The 25,218-nt window shown below is 41.1% G+C and overlaps 1 protein-coding gene across 3 annotated transcripts in view; it reads right to left on the bottom strand.

Moving 5' to 3' along the window:
- TAFA1 (TAFA chemokine like family member 1) overlaps positions 1–23,368 on the bottom strand; it is a 220,414-nt gene extending 197,046 nt beyond the window's left edge. For 2 of the 3 annotated variants that reach the window (XM_035337462.1, XM_035337463.1), the window contains exons 1-3: positions 22,527–23,368; positions 20,321–20,441; positions 19,964–20,011 (exon numbers count right to left, since the gene is read on the bottom strand). In XM_035337462.1, coding sequence (XP_035193353.1) covers positions 19,964–20,011; positions 20,321–20,438 — 166 coding nt within the window. In that variant the 5' untranslated portion in view covers positions 20,439–20,441; positions 22,527–23,368. The remainder of the gene's footprint in view (positions 1–19,963; positions 20,012–20,320; positions 20,442–22,526) is intronic. The other variant, XM_035337464.1, reaches the window with a different exon arrangement.
- Positions 23,369–25,218: the final 1,850 nt, after the last annotated feature.

Below are 25,218 nucleotides of genomic sequence, written 5' to 3'. Positions count from 1 at the left end.
TAAAAGAGTACACAAAGCACTATGTGAATGAACCACATGAAAGCATGTACAACACAATAAACAGGAAATAAATCTGCTGAGGACAGACCAAGAAGGCTATTAAAATGAAAACAAGCAGTTTATAGTAGATGCAATAGAGAAAAGGATATGAGAACAGGGGGAAGACAAGGTACAGGCTGAGGAGAGACTTTGCATCATCTTTAGAGACACGAGGACAATGTACAAAACTTGTGAAGACCAGACAGGTAGAAATAGGTGAGGCATGAGATAAGAGCCTGAACAAGGCTTCTGACTGAGCATGTAAACTGGAATGAGTGCATCTTAGACAGCTCATGCAGCATGATTTAGATGTGGCCTGGATGACACAAGCTGAGGAGCTGAAAATGACACATTACAGGCAGGATCGAGTTCTTCACAGTGAACAACAATATTAAAGGAGATTGCGCACGATAAGGAATCCTGCTTTAACCACAAGAAGAACCTTGCTCTAGCTACAGTGGGCCAAATGTCATGGACATCAAGCAGATGGGAGCACATTTTCATGCAGGCACGACTAGAATTTGCAGTAGAGAGATGAAGTTAAGAGGTAAATAGCAAGATTATATTCTTAAAATGAGAGTTATAAACTGAAAACACTGATGAAAACATTTTCAGATTTATTCAACTATTATCTAAACCTCTAGTCTGTTTTCTGAATCCCAGCTTGTTGTTGATTTGTAGTTAGCATAACACATTGTGAGGTGGTTCTGAAGTTTTGGTTTCTTCTATAAGGAAAATTGCTACCTTTCTTCCCTTCTTGACCACCCAAACATCTCTGCCACCTGTAGACTTAGTTGTGCATTGCTCACTCCTGTGGCACTAAACAACAGTCGTCCTGATACAGATTTTCTGCCTCAGTGGAAGTGGTTAATTTGGCCCTGGCTAAGATGAAATTTCCCAATTAAACATCTTCTCCTTTCTATGATGGATCATTTGACTCATCTGAAATCCCTCATATGAACTATTAATGAAATTAATTTTGTAAGAAGTTCTTAGGGTGTTTTGAATGTATAGTCCTAGAAAACAGTTCTCCACTGACCCCAAGACTTTTGGGTAAGACTTGTAAAATATCATCGAATCAGCGTGGTCTTACTTGGTGCCCATGTTCTGCTGACAAAGTAACAGTATGATGAAAACTCAACCAAGTGCCAACCGCCTGTTTTGGAAAGATTTCCTCCTTCTCTAAATGAGTAGCAACTCCTTCCATCACCTCTTCCTTGCCAGTCTTCGAGTCTGAGCTCAAATGTTAGCAGCACCGCATCATTCTGCGAGCTTTCAGAAACACTGCCACCCTCATGGGTTTGCTTGCTCTCCCCCACCACCCTCCTCTGCAGCTGAACTCAACATTTTGAATCCATCTCCTTCTGTGTGGCCATGCCAGGAGTGCCTGGGACTGTTTCTCACCAGTGCTTCTGATCTGCCATTGCTGTCAGATGCAGAGAGTACCTTTAGCATATCCACCCCGATGTCCTAGTGTGCATTTTATTGTCACCCTGCAGGTAAGGGCTGGATGCCCTATACATTAGACAATCAGAAAAAAAACTCCAAGAAATACTAATACTCCTGTGCTAAAAAAAAAAAAAAAAAAAAAAAAAGTAAAAATAATGCAAGTGACAGTCAAACCCACTAGTGACAAATTCTCAAGAAATGTAGAAGTGATGATATTTCACTCCAGAAATGTCAGGTTGGCTGAAATATCTGCATAATTTTTAATTTGAACTTTCCATAAGGGTTTTCACATTTTTCCTCAAATGGAAGTCTGACAAGAACAGCCATAATCACAAACAAGTCCAAATTGATGCCAAAAATGTAGTGTAGTTTGCAGGTGATTTACTACAGCAGCATGTGAGTTAGATACAGAGACAAAAACAAATTAACTGAACCAAAAACATTTCAGGAAGAAGAGATCTGAGTCATCAGGTTTTAGTAATCAAAAAAGATTAATGCAATGATATTTGTGACCTCTACCAATAAAAAGCAGTCCAGAGAACTTCTCTCCCTTCAGCAAATGAACGATTCATGGTAGTCTCAGAAATGATAATTAGTATTAATTTAGGTGATTGTACACTCAGATAAGTTGTACATAAAATGGTTCCAGACTTTAGGGGAAACAACCAGCTACATACACCAATTATGGAATTTTTAAAAGACCTGGAGATAAGTAATTAATTAGGGGAATGCGGGCAATAAGGGGATTCCAGCTCCAGAAGCTGGTGGCTGTGCAGACAGGAGCTGTGCAGTGATTGGAAAGAGGACGTGGGGCAGCAGGAGAGGAAGCAAGCCCTCTCTGCAACACTGGGCTCACCAGCTCCATGAGCAGTGGGGATCAGCTCAGCTTAATTGCATTAAGCACAGTGACTAAAGCTAATTGGGATTAAATTTTTTTTTTTTTTTTTGGTAACCATTTTTAAAATCTAATAGCATTGAAGCTTTTGAGGATAATAGCAATTTGGCAGCAATTTTACAGGAAGGAGTTGCTGAGGATCAGGTCAGTTCTTGGTCAGAGGCACAAACGGATCAGAGCAGCCTTGTCAGGACACTTTCCTGGACCCTGAGAACCAGAAGAATGCAAAGCCCCACAACTCATGTCAGAACATAATTCTGGGTTTCCCATGCGCCACTTCCCTGCACCACCACCCCCAGCCCAGAGACTCTATGACAATTCATGGATTTTAATTTGTTCCATTCTCTATTAAAATGTCTGAAGGACATTTCACATTACTTCAAAGAAGATATTTTTATTTAACTGTTTACCAGCCAAGTCCAACTGTGAAGTGTAATTACTGCAGCTTGAAAACAATCACCCTAAACAGTTCCATAGATGGGAAACATCTAAGTCAAAATGTGAGCTGCAAGGATGAGCAAATGAAAAAGGTTTTTAAAAGGCCTCATGATGTCAATGAATCTAATTTACTATTTCTTTGTAATGCGTGTCCTTGCTCATGATGAAATTGCTCAACACTCACCAGTCAAAACAAGTTTTTGCTTTCTGTTTGAATAGCCAGAGACCTGTCTGGGCTGCAATTACAAACCGGTGTCATGATGACACAAAAATGTGATGTTACAGTTGTAACAAAAGCAAATCTAAAGGATTGCAGTGTTTTAATATTTCAATAAGGTTAAAGCAGGAGCGTTAAATTATTTAAGTTCTGGAATAAGATATAAGCACTAGAGCAATATTGCATCCATACTCATGTATCTTTTCATGTGAAGAGGTGATAGCTACGTGATAAATTGTAGGACTGTGAGGTAAATTAATTTTCTATGCATTTTGATCACAATACCCTCTCCTGGCCTACTAATCCATTTCCCAGCAGACTTGCTCTAGCATCCCAAAGCACAGAACACTTTCATTGCTGCCATTAAAAACAATGTTTTATAGCCTACCTCATTTTCTCCTCACAGATGTGGAAGTTTCCTTCCTTGAAAATATAAATATAAATTAAGTTACAGAAATGCATCTTGAGGAAACCTTTATATCGTCCACTCCCCCATATTATATAGCTATATAAGAGACTTAACAAGAGAAAACATCTTCAAATGCTGACAGCTGGGTGAGATGCTGTGATGTCTGTATGTTTCTGTGGTGGCAGGGGAAAAATGAATCAAGAACAGATGTATAGTTCTCCAACTACGATGATTTAATATTGCCAATAAAGAAATAATATGTATCTATATATAAATCCTGGAAAAGCACTAATAGTTAAACCTAATCTACAAATGTGCTCACAGTTTGACATTTTCAGGCTATAGACTACTACATGATAAAAATGCTAATTAATATATCCATCACTGCCAGAAGAAGTGTGATGAAACCAAAATGTTTGGCAAGCTTATCGTAAAGAAAACCTGTTACTACTTCAAAACCCCACTCACTGCTAAATACCAAATCTTTATGCCCCATCCAAAAATGCAGCAGCAGCAGCTCAGGGCACCCATGCAGCACTGGGAGCTACAGGAGCAGCGAGGCACCGCTCCCTCCATGGGGAGGCCACAAGCATCAGAGTGCAGCACATCGAGGTGCAGGGCTGGACAAACCATACACTCCTGAGCATTACTGAGCAGGAGATCACCCAGAGGATTAATTACATAGATTACATAGATTTGAAACTTCTGGGTCTTACCACACCCATGGAAGCGTATAGTCCCAAAAGCCCAGTGAAAGAAATCCATATAATAGCAGGGAATGTAAAGCCAAAAACAAGTTGGCTTGCAATAAAGGTATGGATGTGTATATCAGGACACCTTAAGTACCTTTGTCTGCAGAATGAATTGCACTTATCCCTGATTAAATATGGATAAAAGCAGTCGTGGCACACTTAATGATACTTCGAGCGTTTTCAGCACTTGAGGTATGTACTTTAGAATTTCTTACAGGAATCATAATTCCTAATGTAACAAAAGTATTTATAGAGAAGAAAAGCAGGACAACTAATATTACTCCCAGGCTTCATACATTTGTCGTTTATGATTTCAAGCACTTCATTTAAAAAACTCAGTCCTTGTAAGCACTGAGGTCATGCATTTCCACCTGACAATGCAACGTAAGGATTTCCTGCTGCCCCTTACAAAGCCATTCCCACTGGTGCTTTGGCACGTGACAAGCACCAGGTCCTGCAGCAAGCATCTCTTTCCAGACTGGCATTTGCACAATGAGGAGGGATGCTTTCAGCAATAGACTAACGAAACATTTCAGTCTTCAGCCAGACCCAGCAGAAATACAACCAGCCCCAAACCCTTGCAACTATTGCAATAGCTGACTGTATTGCAATAGCTGACTGCAAGAGTTGGTCAGCTGACGGGAAACATTTACCACCGAGTTATCTGTAACAGTGACTAAGACCTTGCCTCTTTGAGCATTCCCACCACAGGCTATTTTGAGAGGATGAGAAATAAGGGAAGAGCAAAGGACAACATTCTGTGAACAGAATAGGGCCAGAATCGAGCTCTGTAAGCCAAAAATGCATCTTTGCACTACAAGATGAGGTAACACAGAGGCTTGTGCCCACGAATATGCATCACTGGGAACAAAAACGTTAGGTGCACCTAGCCATGTGAACAGACATTTTGGGAGATGATACATTGCCACCTTCCTCTACTCTCCTCAGTGAGTAAGGAAAGGAAATGTGTAAAATTATAATAATAGCCATGAATAAGGAGGCTTTGCAATAGAACAAAATTAAGCCTCCTTTTCTTACAGCATCTTTACAAAACTTTCAGTTACACAAGAGGGAGACACTTCAGACAGAAGAGGTTATCCAAAACTGGGTCAGTTATTTAGTAGGAAATAATTACATTACCGATGTCAAAGTACTCAGAGTGCTACAGCAAGATGGAAAATTTTCATCTTTTTCCTGTTACAAGACGCGTATTTTTGTTCTTTTGACATTTTCATGCCATGGTAAAAGCAATGAGAAAAGAAAAAGGCAGACAGTGATATAACCCAGCATAAAGACTCGCGTCCTTATGTCAAAACTGTTAAAGAGGCATCAAAAATCAGCAACTTTGCATCATGACTTACTGTCCTAAACACATTAATCACTTTTTAGTAGGATGATGGCACCATTACCTTCTGTAGATACAGTTCAGGGGACATTTCTCAAAACTGCATTGCAATGTGTTCATTTGCAGGCTTCACATTAGAAGCTTCCAAAATTTACAGGTACAATTCTACATAAATAATTGCAAAAAAAATTCAGGGACTGCTTGTTGCTTACTCTGCTTGTCACAATTCAAAAAGAAGGAGGTGAAAATACAAAGAAAGTAATTCATAATAGTAAAAAAAGAGACATTCTTTTCTAAGAAACAAATAATCAGCTCTGTCAGCTATGAAATGAATCTACATTTCCTATTCAATATGATGAAGGGCCTTCAAAAATAATAACAAAAATAAGTGTTTTACAGCCCTATTCAGTTTCTGCTGGCAGAAGTCTGGGACTCTGCAAGATATGACAGCGCCTGGTTGTCCACTGAGCTAGGTAGCAGTACAGAAAGACATCACACACAAGTAGGCTGGCACTTGTACAACAGTCACAAGGCTGCAGAAATATTGCGCTTTGTGCTGCTGAAAACCAACCCTCGGGCTTTGCACTGTGCTGCTGCCTGGCCGAGCTGTCAGCTCCCCGTGTGCTAAACGAGAGGTTGGCTGGATCAGACTTTCTCCCCATGAAAGGAAAAATTCAGACAACTCGGTAGCACCAGTGCAAGACAGATTCCGGCCCATGGTCTGGATCAGTTTCCAGGGACATATCCAAAACACCACACTGCTGATCATATTCTTCAGAGAGATGTCGAGATCTTCTCATCCAGCTTATCAAAATTTGGATCCTGCCAAAATCGGTATGTTCTCAACTCTTATTTTTATTTTTAATTGACAAGACTAGGCAATTTCACTGAAGGTCTTGTCTGGCACATGATCCCTATTTAACTTACTGTAAATATTCTTTGTAAATATTCTTATTTAAAATACAATACAGTCATTTATGACTCCCACTACAGTCCCTGAGCACACACACAAAACCCTCCCAGAACTTGTCATGAAAAAAGGCATAAGTAGAAACAGTTTAAATAACTGTTGGACTCAATGATTAATATTAGAGTACACAGACAGAGCATCAGAGCTGATAGATGATTACATTTGCTCCAGAAGCGGAGAACAGCAGTGCTCTGCAAAGCAGAGCTGAGTTTACATAAAAATGACAAAAGCAGATGCTATCACTTAGATAAAGACAGCATTTCTAATACCTCAGCTAAAAACAAGAAGAAAAAAAAAACTAGAAGCATCATCTCTTTTAACATAGTGAGATTTCAGCCTGTGGTCCTTCAAGGACAGGAAAATAACTGCTACAGCTGTGCACTGGGTAAAGGAGAAGGGGCACTGGTCTCTGACATGGATAACTACATCACCCTGACAAGTGAAGCAGGCTCATGAAATCAGCAAAGATGACAGAGCCGTCAGCTAAACACCCCAGCAGCACCACAGACATCAGTTTGCCAAGGCTGTGTGTCCCCTCCCCACGGGCTCCTGCTTCTTTTTTGAATGGAAGAGCAGAGGCCAGGAGCAGTGCCATAGCAGATAGGAGAGAAAATCCTGATGTTTCACCTCTGCTTTCCGGATTACCTAATTATTTATTCAAAATGGACAACTCGGGAGATATTGGAAGTTACCCACCATCTCCACCAGCAAGATTGTAACACCACAGCTCTCCTTTTTGTGAGAAAGAAGAGGGGTCAGCTCCTATGGCAGAAAAGTATCTCTGATCAGATATAATACCAAACAATTTAAGGAAAGAAGCAGTACCTTCTCCTCTAGACTTTATTATTATAATTACATAATCTGGCCTTTTCCTTGCTTTTCTTTTAGTGTTCAGAAATCAGACATTGTCTCAGGTTTTTTCTTTTTCTTTTCCAGTTAGTAAGGAAAACAATTAAATTGCTCTAAAGTAATTTCAAAATATAAATACTGCACCGAACCAACATTTGATATCTTGCTTTGGCTGTCAAAAAAATAAAAATCAATTATTTACACTGCTTTACTCACACAAAGGAAATATTGCTTTCAAAATGCAGTGTTACCCTGTGTATTCCTCCAACCTCGGAAAATAAAACAATTGTCACAATAGAAAAGAAAATTTGCTACAATTCCTTAAGCACATAAAAGCTCAAAGCCACGAGAGGTTAAACCCAGCAAGTTTTAAATTAATTCTGCAATACAGATGAAATCAAGTCCCAGTTTAATTCTAAAATCCTAACAAAAGCCTCCAGATGCCCTCTGCAAATTAGGCAGTGGCCATCAGCTGAAGCTCAGCTGCCCTCTCATTGCCTGAGAGGAGAAGGATCCTTTGGAAGAGGATCCCTTGCCAGGAGACCCCAGTCCAACCAGGTGGCCCCAGCACGAGCTGGGATATTGGATTCCTGTTATGCCTCTATGAGCGCATGAAATCCTGCCAGGAAACAAGACAGTACTCATAAATACTCATAAAAAGCTATAAAGCCTCCAAACTAAAACAGGGGTAAATAATGTGGAAGACCTTTTCCTAAGCTCATAGGTTTTCTTGGTCCCAACCAGTGAGAAGCAGAACCTCAGCAGGAGGCTCAAAACCCAATGGCAGCAGCCAGAAAGGAACCCTAGTGAGGAAGGACATGCAGCGCCCTAACAGCACCCCAGCCTTCCCCAGTCCCCCCACACCTTTGACTGGGCCAAGACAGACTTCAGGGGTGCTTTTCCAGCTAGCAGACCCCCACAGCACCATCCTCTTGGGGACTGATCTTCCAGACCTCTCTCCAAAGCAATTCACGTCTTTAGAAGCAATCAAGAGATTAAAGTTTTCTTTTTTTCTCCTCCAATTGTGGCAAGTGAAGTATTCTGAATTTTTCCCCCTTATTAAAAGAAAAATGACATGATTTATCTTGCCACAGGTTTTTATGCTGCTGTAGCCAGCCTGCAAGCATTTTAAGATAACAGCGTGCAGTTAACAAGATTTGCAAGTCAGACGTGTTATAAAAATACACTGAGTTATGCAGAATCGGTGTTACCCTGCCTGCGAAAGATTGGAAGCATCGCACAGAACTCTGGTGGGAAGCTCAGCTTTCGAGTGAGAAACACTTAAAACAGAAGCCTTTTTGTCCAAAGACAAACCCAGCCTTATCTCTTGAAGGAAGCAATTAAGCAAAAAGCAAATTCCACGTTGAAGCAAATACAGCAATACCCATCTGCGCATGCTGAGCCTGTGGTTCAGCTGAGAGTAGGGACACAGGGAAAAAAAATCCACTGCGCCTTTACAACTTGTTTGTCAATTGAGTAACAGTAAGCCAACGTGAAGGCTCTTTACACCTCACAGCTGGGGCAGTCGGATAGATTATAGCTTAACCACCATGAAAGTTTAAGCCAGCATGAAGTTGGCTTACACTGAAGCACTTGATTTCATGAAAAGAAGGAGCAAAGAGCCTCCATGATCCATCACACAGCTCACAGCAATGCCTGTGCTTGCTCTCCAAGCCATGTCAAGGATGGAGCACCAGGGATGGGACGCCTGCCCTGGGTGCCAGCTGGGGAGGTAGGGAGGCTGGTCTCTTTGTCAGCCACCAGACACTGCCATAAACTCACTCAAGGAACAGAACAAAGCCTCCATTATTTGCATCTGCACTGTAATATGTATACCCACAATGGCGATCTCTTGGTATCTTCATGTGATCCAATGTTGAGTTCTCTGCAAGTACTGCACAACTCTCTCATGGCTGGACATGAAGGAAAAATATGAACAGAAAAGCAGGTGTTGGTTGGGTACCCTGCAAAACTATGCTCATTTTAAAGCAAATGTTGGTGTTCTGGAGATCCGTATGTGCTATCAGAATACTGGATAATCTTCCCCCCCAAAGGCATTTCTGAATTTTGTTCATACGTTTACTTAGTTCTGATGTGAAACATGGACAATAAAGACTTTCTTTAAAATCGGACAGGATACAGCTCACAAGAGGACCTCCAGAACTTTAGGTACTAAGCATACAATACACTTCTATTATACAGAGAAAATGACTTTATTATATTTACATATGAAAGCAAGATTGCATTTTAAACTCTATATGAATTTCCCCTAACAGACTTTGATTCATAGATTCTGCCAGGACTAAGGAATTATCACTTCTCACCTGTTAAAGAGCACAGCCTCTCAGAGGCAGGGAGCAGCCCACTAAAGACATATAATCCTTATCAGAAGAACTTCAGTATAAATGTGATACTGCTTTGCAGTTTGTTTCCATCTCTAGACACTATAGATTCCCTCTATTCCTCCGATAGATTAGAAAACAAGAACATTAGCAAATAATTCAATTTACATAAGAACTTGGTTCAAGGGGGACTTGCATAGCCTGAGCCTTAGAAGAGGAGTACAATTGGTACAAAAGAACCGCTTGATACCCTGCTGCTCGTATAAAGCACATCATCATGAAACATCATGCAGCTCAAAGCCAATTCAAATCCAATCCAAAAAGGCAAGGAGCGCTTTTACCAGGGGAAACCATGAAATGACTCACATTGAAAGCAGAAATCCCCTTCCCTTTAATTCGTGCCTATTTTTATCCCCAGCATTTGAGTCTGTTGCTCTCCTAAGGGTGGAGATACAATGTGCACAGCATGCTCACTATCCACAGCCTGCTACCAGTCAGGGTATCTTCAAATTCCTTTTACAACTTTGTCCCAGTATTTCCTCATGCCATCCATAAAGTAGAAAACTCAACAGAGCCCACACTTATCTCTCAGGACTGAAGATTCTAATCAAACTCATAATGAAGCTGGATAACAAATAAAAACATGAGATAAAGAACTAATAATCACTGTCAACTCATTCAATTCCATGAGTTACCAACATGAGGAGACTGGCATTAAACAATTACCCTGTTCTGTCCTAAGGGATAAGGGAAATGCAGAGCATTTCCAACCAAGACACTGAGGAAGATGTATTTCACCTCCCCAAGACTCACTGAAGTATCCCACTTGGCAGCTCATGTGATGCACCATGGCAAACTGGGATATGCATGCTGGAGCATCACCAATGGGCATCTGTTTGCCATGAGTCCAGTCCTCCTCCTCTGCTGTGGATACAGGTGGGTGTTAAAAGAGGAAAGGTCCTGCCAGTGAGTAGCCTTGGAAAAGTCAGGAGGTCCCATGGGCACTTTTCCAATTAGCAGGGGACACCCAATGTCTTAAGATTCCCATGAGATTTTTTTTTTTTAAAAAAAAAAAAAAAAAAAAAAAGCAAAAGAGGGTAACAAAGAGTGCTGCCTTACTCTTAGGTATTTAATAAACTCATCTCCGGACTGCTATCTGTGGTGTTTGGGCCTCATTAATTTTCTCTTCCAAAGTCAGCAGACACTCGCAGGCTTTTGTCTATTGCTGTCATCAAGGCATTTGCATGCACTAATCCATGACAAATGGTTTCATTTGATGCACATTGGATTTCCTTGCCTGCCAACCAGAAAGATAATAGAAATACCAAGAGAAGCTAAATTAAAACTAAAGGAGTCATCTATTTGTTGGAGAACTTGAAACAAGGTTAAAATAAACACCACCTGGGCAGCTGAATTCATGGAGAAAGGGCTGAGGTTTCAGCCATGGAAAGCCAGTTTCTAAAAATGCATCTTTTTTTTCCCCCAGGTCATTAAAGACTCACAAAACACAATATTACTACAGAAATAATTATCCTACAGATGTGTGAAGCCAGCTTGGATGCAATCATTCTGTCAGATCCTGCACTGGCACACTGAAACCAATTACTAACTCATTCAAAGACCACTGTTATCTCCAACTCATCTCTCAAGTCTCCATTTTCATGCACAATAGTGCCTTTTGGCTGACTGGCCACCCAAATTTAAAGGCATCCCATGGAAGTAGCCAAAAAGAGGAACTTCATGAGTTAATGATACCCACAGCATTAGTACAGCCCTAGTAGCTTACGGACTTCAGCAAGATATTTAGATAAGAGAAATAAATTTTATTAAAACAGCAGACAGAGACAGTTGATTTTAGGGAAAAAAAAGAAAAAGAAAAGGCAACTTCTGGCAACAATAGGCCTCCTTCAAGTTCAGTGACGCTGCGCACCTAAGCAAGAGCTGGTACCAACTTGAAGAACACACAAGACTCTCTCTGGGTTTGTGTTGGTATTGGATTTGAAGTCTGTGAGGTCTTATCCTTTCAGAAAGAGGCCACTGTTGGCATATCTGATTATATGCTTCCACAGAGGATTTATTCATTTAACAGGATGACTACTTGTTTTAGGTGGCTGCTGGGATAATGGAGAAATTTTATGCTGATAAAAAAAAAAAGTGTTTATCAAGAATATCAAGGTAGAAATGAGGAAGTCAGAAAGATACCAAACTAGTCTTTTTTTTTTTTTCTTACATGATTAGACAGTTTCAGCTTAGGAAAGCAATTCCTCAAAAACCTTAAGGTTTCAGAATTCTCCACTCTGTTCTGTTTTCACTATGAGAACATGAATTAGGCTAGTGGTCAAAAGCTTCTGAACAGTAAAATTAGCTGATTTTTAAATGTGTAAATATAAAATTAGCTGATAGTTAAATGTGTAGATATGTATCATAGCCATAAAACAATATATTGCATTATAATCACACTTCAGAGTATTTTACTATGATTTCCTTACACAAAGCACCTTCAGCCAAATCCCACAGCTGAGCTTTTTTTCTCTCACAAATGCATTTTTCAAAATGAAGTTCTGAACACTACCTTACTTTTAAGGTCAGTGTTTCCTGATCTCAGTTCTGTTTGGTTTTGTATTTTATCTAAATTCAGAATTATTCAGAATGTGATCAGAATGTGATCATTTACTTCCTAATAGGTTTGTATAGGGAAATATATACAGTACTACATAAACACCCATCCGTGAATCTGTACAGAGCCACAGCTGTTATTGATGGTAACTGTTCAGCATTTAGGGAAAAAGGCCCTAAACAATAAGTTCTCTTCATTTATTCACATTCTTTAAAAAAAGTAAACATACAAATCAATGAAACTGATTTTCTAAATAAACTATCCTTGCTTGCTCCCAGCCACTTAATTAAACACAATTAACTGTAGTTTGTTTTGGCAACCAATTAATGTCATGATCGAATATAAACAGACTCTGCAAGAAAAGATCATAATTAATAAATCCTTAACAATACAGTAAAATTACACTGAAGCTTTGCTTGCCAGAAATACTTAACGGTATTTTTGAAGAGCATTAACGAGGACAGTAAAAAAAAAAAGTTTTATCAAAGTGTGTACAATTAAGGTCCTGAGGCTCTTGCCTGCACTCAGGCTGACCTATATAACCTGCTGGCATTACTTACATCAGAAGTTTCCAATGCCCAGTTCCCCACTTTCAGATAAACTCAAATGGTTTATCATGGTGATCATAGGTGCTTCCCAGTCAAGTCCTCCATGAGCATAACTTTCACTTGCATAAAAGTTAACTACAGAACAGATTTCAACTCATTGTATTTAGTGTATTTGCCATAAAGGCTCTTGATTCACATTTTTCATCTACAGAACCCAAACTATTAACCTAACTTGAGTTTTGGATCATTTGAGAGGACAGATTAAATGCATATTTTGACCTAAATGAGCAGCTCTCCTAAATAATAAAGGAGCAATGATTCCCATTTAATCTGCATTTTAGCTGCCTATTTGTATAGTGTCAGGATGTGTGACATACAAATAAACCCTCAAAGCTCAGAGGAGAAATATTTAGGCATAAATTTTAAAGACTGGCATGCATGGCAGTCACTGTTAGCTGCTGGTGTAGAGCAGTCTTCCAGATTACATGTAGCTCAAAAGTCAAGGCACCACAATACCAGCTCCACTGAACAAGTCCAGCCACCTCTGTCTACAGATTGGCCTTGTCTTACTTCACTTGGCCTTTCTCAAGGAAGTGAGCTCCAAGCCTTGGAAGAAGAATAGTGCCCCCTTTGGCTGAACCACGTGCAGTGCAGAACCTGCCCAGTACCTTTACGGACCGAGCTGTAGGAGTGCTGAATTCAAAAAAAAAAAGCCTCAGGATCAGGAGGTGAGGGGTGTCTAGCAATAGAGTGCCAGATGTGTAGATCACTCCAAACATTTATGACTTGATTCCAAAAATCCTGATTCGCTCACGTCATCCAAAAACTAGTAAGGTTCTCCCTTCCTGCAGTCAACTCGCTTCCCATGTACAGCTTCCCTCCCCCTTCTCCCACCCTCCCCAAAGAAAAGTGAGGATTACAATGGAATACTATGACAATTATTGGTTATCAAATAAGAGCCACAATGATCCTGTCACTGAAGACGTTACCTTCCAAGGATAGCTAGACTGGTTTCTTCACCCAGTGAACAGGAAAAGGGGAAAACCACTTCGGTATTTGGAAGGAACACAGAAGGCGCGTGCGAGAGAGCAATGTCAGATAACAGTCTTCTAAACAGAGCCTAGAAATATGAGTCAGATACATACATGGGGCTTTGTAACTTCATTCAGCTTAATTTACACCCCCAATTCCCTACTGTGCATCATTGACTGAGTCTAATAAATTTAGAGTCCAATTGTGCTGCAGTCATAGCTGACCCTGCCTAGAGCACAAAAGAAGTCTCCAGCATTGCTACTATGCAAAAAAAAAAAAAAAAAAAAAAAAAAAAAAAAAAGTTTAGCTGGAGAGAACTGTTCTATACAGAGCATCTGGAAATAGCAAAAATGCTGAATCCCATCAGGAAAATAAATCTTGCTCACAGCAAAGGTTGATTTCACAGCAGCACAGAACAGAAAAACATTCAAAGAGAAATCCAGAGATTGTAAGAGGGATAGGATAAAACAGTATGAAACAATGGGAGAAAAAGTCGCCTACCTTATGTGGAAATGCACTTGGATATTGCCTTTTAAAATATAAATGAGTCTTGGACTTAAATAGGCTAATCATTAAAGGCAGCTTTCTGACATTATCAGCAGAAATACTCCAGTGCAGAGCAACCTATATTGCCGTTGGGAGCTATATTTGTAGGTGCCAACTCTTCCTTGGAGCTCAACCACCACGGTATGAATTCTCACGGTCCTTAAAACAATGGTGAGCTACAAATAGCTCAGAGCACCAATAGGCCCCTCCATGATCACCACAGCCCCAGGGCTGCTCTGGGACAGGGAGGCACCTGCTGGGACCACCGCATTCAGGGAAGCTTTCTGGTCCCAGCTCCCCCAGAGCAGCTTCTGCCGTGCACATGGACATGCCTTGCTCCTCCTGCCTGTGCGGCCACCTGCGGATGTGCCCGAGGGAGAGCTGAGATGGCACAGGCAGGGGAAACCAAACCTGAGCACAGAAAAGCTGCACAAATTGCATGTGCAAGAGACACAACTTTCCTCTTGCAATACCACCGTCAGCACCCTAGGCTTGGGCTCTTGCACAAGGAGACACAGCAGTGCTTGCAGCAGCTTGTGGAGCCATGCTGTGCGCTGAGCTGCCCGCTGCGCACCCCACACACTGCAGCCACACTGTTCTTCACAGCCCATCGAGCTGCAACACCTGCTCCCCTCAGCTTGCATTGTCTCCCCGGATCAGAAGGAACAAGGTATCACGTTCAGCATTGTGACTGCTGACAGCTTTCCTCCATCTGCAGCTGAGCTACGTGCTGGTGAAGGAGAGAGGTGTCCTCTGGCCCTCCATCGAGCTCTGCTTGCTGCCTGGCAGCTACGTACCCTCTGCACTCTACCTTAAGAGACTGTTAAAGCCCTAAAGTCTGCTCCTGTTTGGAGGTTTGGTTCTTCAAAAGCCGGAGGCCACTACGCCTCTAACAAAGCCTGCTGCTGTCAGCAAGTGCAGCACACAAGCTCCGCAGGCAGTTCATCGTTACCGGGCTGACAGCGGTCCTACCTCATCCCGAAGCGAACTTCATTACATCAGTTCTCTGCTTACACAAAACACAAACACATTCATCCAGGTATATTTTGTGCATGACCAGGAATACAGTAGGTACCCCCAGGCTGGATCGCTTTACTTTGCAGGTGGTGATTCCACATTTTCAAATACGGCCTGTGAAGGCCAGAAATATACAACAAAGTTACTGAGAGAGCAGAGGATTTCCAGCTAGCACCTGTGGAATACCAAGCTCAAAGCAGGTTTTCCTGATCGTGAACCAACCAGGATGCTGCTTCAAGTGTATTTACTGACATAAATGACATCTGAACCAGATGTTAAAGCTTATCAGTTTGTTCCTTTCAATTAACACAGCAGGAAGCTCCGGTTGTCAGCTTTCATGTCCACGATCTGATCTACTGCATACAGGCCAAGCTTTTGCACAGCATTTCAGACACCACATACTGAAGGCAATTCACATTCACACCAAATTATTAATTGAATGCAGTTCTTACTGATCACAGAAAGTGTACCCATTCATGTATTAACTACATAGTTCTAGACCTGCTTCTATCAACACCAAGAGCAAAAACCCTGTTGAATTCATCTTCCAGATCTTAATTACTCTGCCAAGTAAAGAAGAATATTTTATTTACGCTTTACTGAGGAGTGAGATTCAGACCAACATTCTTCCCAGGCTGTTTTGAACTGAGTAGCCTTGCATTTGGGGCATATGAAAATAGCAGACCTTTTGAAATGTGAAAATATGCAGTTTCCCCTCAAGGCTATAAAAATCAGTGGGAGGGCCAAGATCAGAACTAAGAAATTTTTTGCTCACAGCCACAAACTCAAGTTTCTGCAAAATGCTGTCTGCTAAGAAAGATGCTCAGAGAACTCTTAGGTTGATGTTGGTTGTTAGCTTGTGTAGAATTGCTTCGATGCCGATTTTCGTCCTCATATTATGAGGTATGATTTACTGAGGTGATTTTTAATGGGCACATCATTGTCACAATAAAAGATACTTTTGTATTTACTGACTTACAATTCCAGCCATACTTGATTCAGCCCATGACTTCCCTCCTCTGAATAAGCCTTTTTTTAATTAACATATTTGCAAATGTCAGCACTGCTATAGTAGGTACATGTTTCTGCTTGTGTCTGCCTCACATCTTTATGCTGTGCGCAAGACTAACCTAGCATCCTTAATGTGTAGCCAATTATTTTGCATGAATTTACAGGTTCCAGTGTACTTTCCCATATTTTTAAGCAACACATGACCAGTGCTGTCCACTATAATTCAGAGCTAGTTACAGGTCCTCACTAGGTACAAGACATCCCTCATTCATGGAACAAAGCCAAAAAAATTGCTAAGAATTGCACAGTTTAGGGGAGGGTTAATTGTTATTTTTAATTTAGAAAAAAATGAAACACTGCTTTTTGAATATTTTAACTTTCTTGCCAAATGCCAGCATTTACACTCTGCCTCTGGGACAGAGTCAGTACTGTCAATCAGATGATCAATGGACTATCACAGACACTCAGCTAACTCTGCAAATCACAACCTGTCCACTCTAATCCTCAGGCCAATTCAACAGCTCTACAACCATAGAGCTTCTTACAGCCTAAAACGGCTAATGTGGAATTCTACTCATTACTGCTGCTGCTTATTAAATCACACAGAAATGACATACTTCCAAAAGAATGGAATTTGTTTGTACAAAGTTATTTCCTGTGAATGCTATCACACATCCTTTGCCCAGCAATTTTCATCAAAATGAAATATATTCATAAAAAACTGCAGAAAACTATATGTATTACCCAAGGGGAATCATGCTGTAATGGCATTCAGCTAGCTTACTCCCCATTAAGACCTCTGGATCCTACTGAAAAAGCTCAAAAATCCACCCTGCCCACCTCACCTGTCTCAATGAAAAGGAACAGCCACCATCGCTTAAGGGTACCTAACTGCAGCATTGAAACTTTTCATTGTGTTAATAAGACAAGAAAGAATTCATGAACAGGTACAGACAATACAGAATAATCCATCTTAAAAATCAAGCAATATGCTCTTACTATCTCTGCCCTCATGCCAACATTTCACAGAAAATAAAGCTCCAGTCAATTACAAATGCTGTCACGTAAAATGGTTCATCACATTTGTTTTCAAGTTTGCACCTTCTGCCAAGTCATCTAACTGAATAAAATCCTGAACTATAAAACTGTATAAGGCGCTGAAAGGAAGATTTAAACTTCTGTGATTGCACACAGAGTGTAGAAACCTATTTCAACCCATTCAGATGCTTGTTTAAGATAGTTACAGGATGTAAAAAAAAAGAACAAGCTCAGAAATGTCTGATAATAAACTAATCTTCTCATACATCACCCTCCATTTCCAGTGTTTCAAAACTGAATTAACCACAGTACTACAGATGGGTGTATTCATTGCATTAATCCATTGAGTTCAGTTCAAGTTTATTATGCTAAATCCTCTCCATGAGGATTTTATCTTTTACCTGCACCTTCCTGTGCTTAGTGAGACTCTTCTATTCATCAAGTATGAGAAGCACAAGACAGGGTGGAATCTGCCTTTTTAATCATGTTGTACCAAGGTAGCCCCACAATGGAGTTGAACAGTTCAGAATTGCTCTTATTTTAGAGCTTCTCATTATCTATGGAATATCACGAACTGAGGGAAAAGGTATGCTGAGCATGCTATTGATTACAGCTACATTTGCCATGATCCAATAAGTTGGAATTTCATATACCAAATATTAAATTACTGAAATTATGTACTGGTTCATCTGCATCCATTTTTTATTCACTTTTATTTGGCTGAACATTTTAATCTTACTTACACAGTGACTAACTAAAAGTAAATGACGCATTCCTAATATTATAAATATGAAAAATAGGGTGTGCTCAGGGACTGCAGTTGAATACATTAAAATCACTCAGTTTGCTAGTTAACATATTTCCATCCCTTTTATGTACAACCTTTCGCATTCAGTTGGCAGACTGCAAATTCATGGCCTTATAAAAAACAGTCTTGATTTTCTGTTGTGACAGCAGAAATTGCCCAAAATCTTGAGCAGTTTCCCTAAAGGATGCCCGCTCACTGTTACTTCCCAGGTGCCACACAATCTGAAACCGAGGTGAACATCATGTCAAATTCTACTCATCTGTCAGTGTAGTGGATTATTTCTTGAGAGACTGAAATTGGCTGCCTGGGATCAGAACACCATCAATCTTATTCGTGTAGGGGTGTGGAGATGCTGCCTGAGAAAGAAACAGCCAAGCTTTCCTTCTTGCGAGCCTAAGTAGGTGATGAGGCAGCTGTAAAACCTTCACTCTATCTGTATCACATCTCTGAGTGAAAGATTTTGTCATTTTTCACATTTCTCCAACACTTGGTATGCATTCAGCGTCTTGCTGTTCTTGCCTCATAAAAGAGGTGATTTTTCAACCTTAGGCAAATGTTGCAGAGCTCTGAATCTGTCCAGCTCTCATTTTTTCTCATAATGTCACTTGTTTCAACTGATTTTGCAAAACAAGATTACATTTTCCTTTTACCTACCTGCTTAGTTGAGCTGTTTTTTCCTATTTCCTTCACTGGGGGACAGACTTAAAAAACTGGCAGCATTACTCACAATTGTGTTGTAACAAATATTTTGTTCATTTCTCTGCAAGTCCCAAATACAAACATTGCCGTTCAAAGACTCAAACTTCCAGTGCAAGCTAGTAAAGATAAGAGCATTAATCTAATGCTTTAATGGAGTTACCTAGAGCTGATCTATCAAGGACTTAAGTTTATTTCTCTATATTACACATTTTATTACAAGAAAACAAGACTATACCAAGAAAGCAAGACTTATGACTCTTGGATAAGGGAAATATTTGGGAAAAAAATTGAATCATTAGGTTGATAAAGACCTGCAGTTAAAGACATCTCTTTTTGAAGGTATGCCATTAGATTATAGAAAACTCCAAGTATTAGTTGCCAAATATTAAGTGATTCATCACTGCAAGTTGACATTTACCATCTTCCACTTCTAAAGCTCTTAAGACCTCTCTCTCCTTCCTGCGGTTCTAGATTTGTAATACACAACTCACGGTCTAACTTTAACTAGATGACAATACTGCACTAGAATACGCCAACTTCTCAGTTCTTAAATATGTCTCATCCTCTTTGAAGCAGAATTAACAGTTGAAAAATTAACAACAGAATTTATTAATAAAAACACAAGTACAATAAAACTAATGTGCGGTCTCTGTGGATCACAGCAGTCAAAGTGAGTTGCATTCATTGCAAACCTGAGGGTCTGACTCTGAAAGCCTTGCACGTGCTTAACTCCATTGAGAGACACACCCAAATTTTCCTCTGAGCTGCATGTCTGCAAGTTTCAGAGGTAAACTTGTGAACCTAAGAAAAAAGGTATTGTCATTTACACCAAGGCAAACACCTGACCTCCACTGAATGCTAAAGACTGCGGGAGATGTGGTAACAGCATTTCAAGTAAGCAACCCCTGCCCAGCTTAAGTTAGATAACGCAAACAAAGTTACCCCAAACCGTGCTGTTACGTCTTTCAGTGTTGTACACCCACTCCAGAACTGCATGAAAGGGGGAAAAAGGGAAACAGAAATAAGGACAAAGGCAGGAACTAAACTGTTACCCAGAATGGGATTCCCATGTTGGGAGGTTGTTAGAAGACTACATTAAAGGATGAATATTGCAACATCAGACTGGCAAAGCGCAACACGTTAGACCAAAAAGGATGGTCTGCAATATAAAGGCAGAAAACAGATAAAAGTTAAATGATAGAATGCATTTTATGATTAGTCAGTCATTTATCAAGACAGACATGAGCATGTTGGAAAGCCTGTGATCTTACAGTTTCCCACAGCTGATATCAGTCCTACCTGGTCTGTGCAGGTGATGCTGCTGGAAAGTGTGATGGAGGGACCCCTGACAGAGCAGCATTGCACAGGCACTTATCCACAAATACAGGACCCAGGACATTGCAGAGACCACTGCCATTCTCTAAACGAAATATTAGACAGACATTATTATCCATCGCCTTGCAGCACACAGAATAGTCAGTTTCCATTACAACATTGTTATTTTTCTTCTCCTTTTGTTAAACGCCTTTTTTTACCTGGTCAATTTCCCCCCCATGGGATGCAATTGTCATACAACAAAGGTCATGCCCAAAAAGGACAGTTGATGTAACACTATGTCAGCACAGGAGTCTGGATAACTTTAATAATTCAGTGGCAAAAATGAAACTGTAACGATCTGAGGACTTGGGGGGAAAAACACAAGAAGAAAATATAAACAGAAGGCTGGGAAATATTCCCACACTGGTCCACTGCTGAATTTAAAAGTGGGGAGGGAAATCACAAGGCTAGCTAAAAATACTGTGATGTCCAGACAGCATCAAAACTACTTTAAACACATTGCAGATAGGGATACAACATTATCAGGCATCTGAGATGCATTTCAAAAACATTCCATCCCCAGTACTGGAAGACTAATGCTGCCCCAGAAGGTAGAAGATTTTTTTTTTTTTTTTTTTTTTTTTTTTTTTACTTTTGTGAGCATTAATTTTTAATCATGATGCTGTCTGCTAAACAAAGTAATTGTTTCTCAGAATTATCTTCTAACCCCCAGATGCAACCAGATTCCTTTTGTTCGACCTGTGCATATAAAAGGACCAGGGTATGGCCAGACTGGCTTTCATACATACTAAACAGAATATTTTATCTTTTTCACAAAATAGGTTATGTCAATTTTTTAATGAAAAACTTCCTGAAAAAAGGGGAAAGGCACTTTCTGTCTTCCAGTACTGATGTACAGATGCATCCAGTACAGGTGATGTTTTTTCATACTTGTATTCACTATTGTACTAGTTTTTACTATTGTACTAGCTGGCTAAATTTTCCTGACTTTTCAACTTCAGCAGCTCTTCCTTAATGCCTGCAAGGATCAGGAGGTTTGCAAGGCTCAGCTACGCTACACATCGTCCAGTTCCTTTAACAACACCTTCTGCTGCATTTCATATTGCTAAATTAATCAAACTTCAGGCACTCTCCTTCTTCAGCCAATGACATGATGTCGTTTTCTATCTAATAATCCAATCAGCTGAACATCATTTTCACAGAGGAAGAAAGACTTCGAACGATTAAATCTCTCACATAGAAAAAACACGATTTTACACAAAAATTAAAGTCTGTGTGACTTATCAGGGGATTTCTGCAGTAGGAAGATTAGCAGCATTAATATAGAGAAATTCACTGTCAATAAAATATATGCATGGAAAATATTTTTGCCCAGTTTTAAAGAAGTAGACATAGCCTTCGGGAACCTTTAAGACTAACTGGCAGAAAAGAGCCATGTAAACTGACAAGTCTAATTAATAGCAAACACCCAAACATTATTTTGATCAGCATGAGGCTCTTTCTCTGTTCAGAGGATCTGATGCACTACTCAGCAAATAATTAGTTTCACTGCTGACTGTTTACTTCCCAGTGTACAGCGTACTTCTCCTCTCTTTAGACCTAGTTATCTTGCAAAATAGATTCAGTCCCCTCAGATCAGGGAGCTCCCAGAAGGCTTCCTGTGTCTTCAAGAATTAATGCCTTTTTGTCATATTTGGTGCTCCTACGTTTTTTATACAAGAAGGTAAGAGAGAAAGGTAACTCTCAGACACAGCAATACTTTAGGTATTCAGGTTATTTAAACTGAACTTTTCAAAACCTAGCCAAGCAGTAAAGCAAAGCCAAACTTCTACAGTCTGTTTAATTCTCCTGTGTCTTTCTTCAGGCATCATCTTCTAAACCACATGGACAGCAGACTTCCTTAATCCACTCTTATTCATTTATGCTCTCTATTTAATTATTTTTTAAACCTTTCCCAAACTACACTATTATAAACTACCTTTGCTCAGACCCCAGCATTTCTTACAAACATTTGTCTTGCACCTGTTTGTCAGCAGACTTATATGCAGTTTTATGCACAGATCATCTTATCATTATTAAGAAACAGAGCAGAAAGCATTCCTCCCGTTATGATCTGATGAGTTCTAGATCTGCTTTCTGAATCTTAAATCCTAAAGAAGCTCCTTACCTGAGTAATCCAACCAAGAGCAGAGCACTCTATTAGTGTTCATTGGAAAGGTCTAACACTTTTTAAAATCCATCTGTACCACAATAAGGGATTTTAATAGCTTCCCAATAATCTTCTTTATCAGGATTATGAGGGAAAAAAAATCTCGTTACAAATCCTGTTCCCAGAGTAAAGACATCTGAGCTTTCAGACACTGCCGTCAGAAAAGTGGCCAAGGTTTGAGGGGTGGAAACCTTCTCATTTTCACCTTTAAATCATCTCCTAGCATCACCCGCTGCTTGACGAGACCTTTGAAGTGATCTTGAGATAATTTGCAGCTTCCAGAATACTTAAGGACGAGGAGCAGTTCAACGACAAGAGCAGCCTCACTCCAGCGCGGGCAGTGCAGAGCCGGGCAGCCGTAGGCACGCCGCTATACGATGCTGTAAGTACCGTAGCCTGTATCAACGCATCCCTGCTCGGGAGGGTATCACATGCCTTAAAGCCTTAAAACGACACGGCCCCCGGTGGCGAGGCAGGGTGCCGGAGCTGCGGATCGGCTCCGGCACCGGCGCGGGGCCGGGCGGGCAGTGCCGGGGGGCCGGGCTGCGCCGCGCCTTCGTTCCGCGGGCGCTCCTCCCGCACTTGTTCGCGACAGGCGAGGGAGACGCTAAGAAAGCCTCCGTCTCTCCCTTTCTCTCTCCTCTGACAGACGCGTGTGAGCGGGCAGGGGCGGTGCGGGGCGGGCAGGGGCCGGATCCCGCACGCCAGCAGGGTTTTTGCAACACCTTGCCGCACCTGAGAGAGAGGCTTGCTCGCAACTCTGCTGCCATGCAGCTCAACAGACAATAGAAACGAGCTTTGCTTTACTCCTCCTGAATGCTAAGATGCTAAGGCTGTTTATGCTAAAATTATTTATTACGGTTATTTATTTATTGGCCACGTCTTAAGTGGCTATTTACAGGAATGGAGTGGTTTCCTCTCCCTGTCGTACCATATGTAATTATTTTTTAAAGAGCCATTGTATATATTTAATACATCGAAGCACACCATTCACTCAGCATTACAGCTCCCATCTCTGCCTACAAAAGGAAGAAGGCAAGGAGACAAGACAAGTTTCCATTTTAAGAGCTCAGGGTGAACATTTACTTGTGTTAGTATTTTCTTTAATCTGTGGTAGAAAAGCATGCTACCTTCACTGCTTACCAGCTCCAGACACCAACAATAATAAGTAACAGCAATGAGTACCCTACTCTCAAGCTCCTCATTCTCAGCCCCCAAGGACGGATGTCTCATTGGAGATGCTGAGAGTTGCAGTGAGTTTACCTGACTGTCTGTACCCTCCTTTGGAGCCTCTGTATTTCACTGGGGAGCGCACATTACGAGCTTGGCCCTGCAGACTGACAGGATCATTGCATTGGTTTCCACCACAGTGCTCATAGCAGCTCTTTATTACAGCCTTGTCACAATAAAGCAGGTGGGGTGAGGGGTGAAGTGACACAGGGCAGGAACCCTCCCCTTACTCCTGGCCACCACTGCAGCACAGCTCCTGGCAGGTCCCAAAGCTGCCCTGGGGAGATGGTGGCTCAGGACAAGTCCTGTGGTGGCCACAGATGCTTTCAAGAGGTCAACATTTCTTTTGGAAATTTCGTATGAAACCACACAAAACTAATACGGTTGGGAACATAATGCCCTCTTTAATACACGTTTTCCCTAAGATTTTCATTAGATACTGGAAGAAGGCCAAGAACTGGAGCAGTTGCTGCTACTTTCTGGCCTCAGAAGGGTCTAGAAGTTCCAAAAAAAAAAAAAAAAAGCAGATAAAAAGAGACAACCAAAGCACATCAAGTACTGATGCCTAAGGAACCAGGACCTGGGACCAGGTGCAGCCCACAGCAAGAATTGATGGATAGGTGGAGGGCTGGTGGTCACAGCTGCTGTGATTTCCTGCCAAAGCCAGAAAGAGGCTCAAGACCTTCATTCTTTCCATGGAAATGTGGGGAGCTTTCTGCAGCACCTGAGGAGCAGATGATGGGAATTTATTTTAAAATAATACATTTAACAATGTGCTCCTTCTAGGAGAAGTGGGGAAGGGTATGGAGCGGGGAGGTGCGAGGCAAGAGGAGGGAGAGGGGCCTCAGGAAGAAAACAAGATCTTCTAGGAAAGTGAAAGGCCTTCTGGACAGCAGGAGGAATCAGACAAATTGTGACCACACACCTTGGCAGAGAAGGCAGAGACAGATTTATGCAAGATACAGATTTATGTAAGGTACAGCAGAACTGTCACTCTGCCAAGCACTGCTAACTCCCAGCTCCATGAGGCTAATGCCACCATAACCCCTGACAGATGCTGCTATTGCTCAGGACAAGCTCTGCAGAAACATGGGACATGTTGCTTCTGCAGGGTAGGGGGGAGATCAGAGGCACAGAATAGAATATTAAACAGGCTGCACTTGAAGTCTCTTCCCTGCCCTGGCTCCCAGTATCAGATGGGAACAGAGGAGTCCTTGGCAAATCTTGCAGTAGCATCCTTACATCTGTTTTGATGTCCTTGCTGCCAGTTTTAACTTTCAGTGGACCAACAAGACATAAAACAGCTACTCTCACCCTGCTTTAGGCTGGGCAGTGTCCTCGCCTGATGCTTTGGGGCTTTACTTTTGCCTCCTCACTTCAGGAGTCAGTGGCTTTGACAGGAAGGGAATGCTGTTTTACA

The sequence above is a fragment of the Oxyura jamaicensis genome, chromosome 12, assembly GCF_011077185.1.
Source record: "Oxyura jamaicensis isolate SHBP4307 breed ruddy duck chromosome 12, BPBGC_Ojam_1.0, whole genome shotgun sequence".
Classification (NCBI taxonomy): domain Eukaryota; kingdom Metazoa; phylum Chordata; class Aves; order Anseriformes; family Anatidae; genus Oxyura; species Oxyura jamaicensis.
This window is presented reverse-complemented; position numbering and strand designations above follow the sequence as displayed.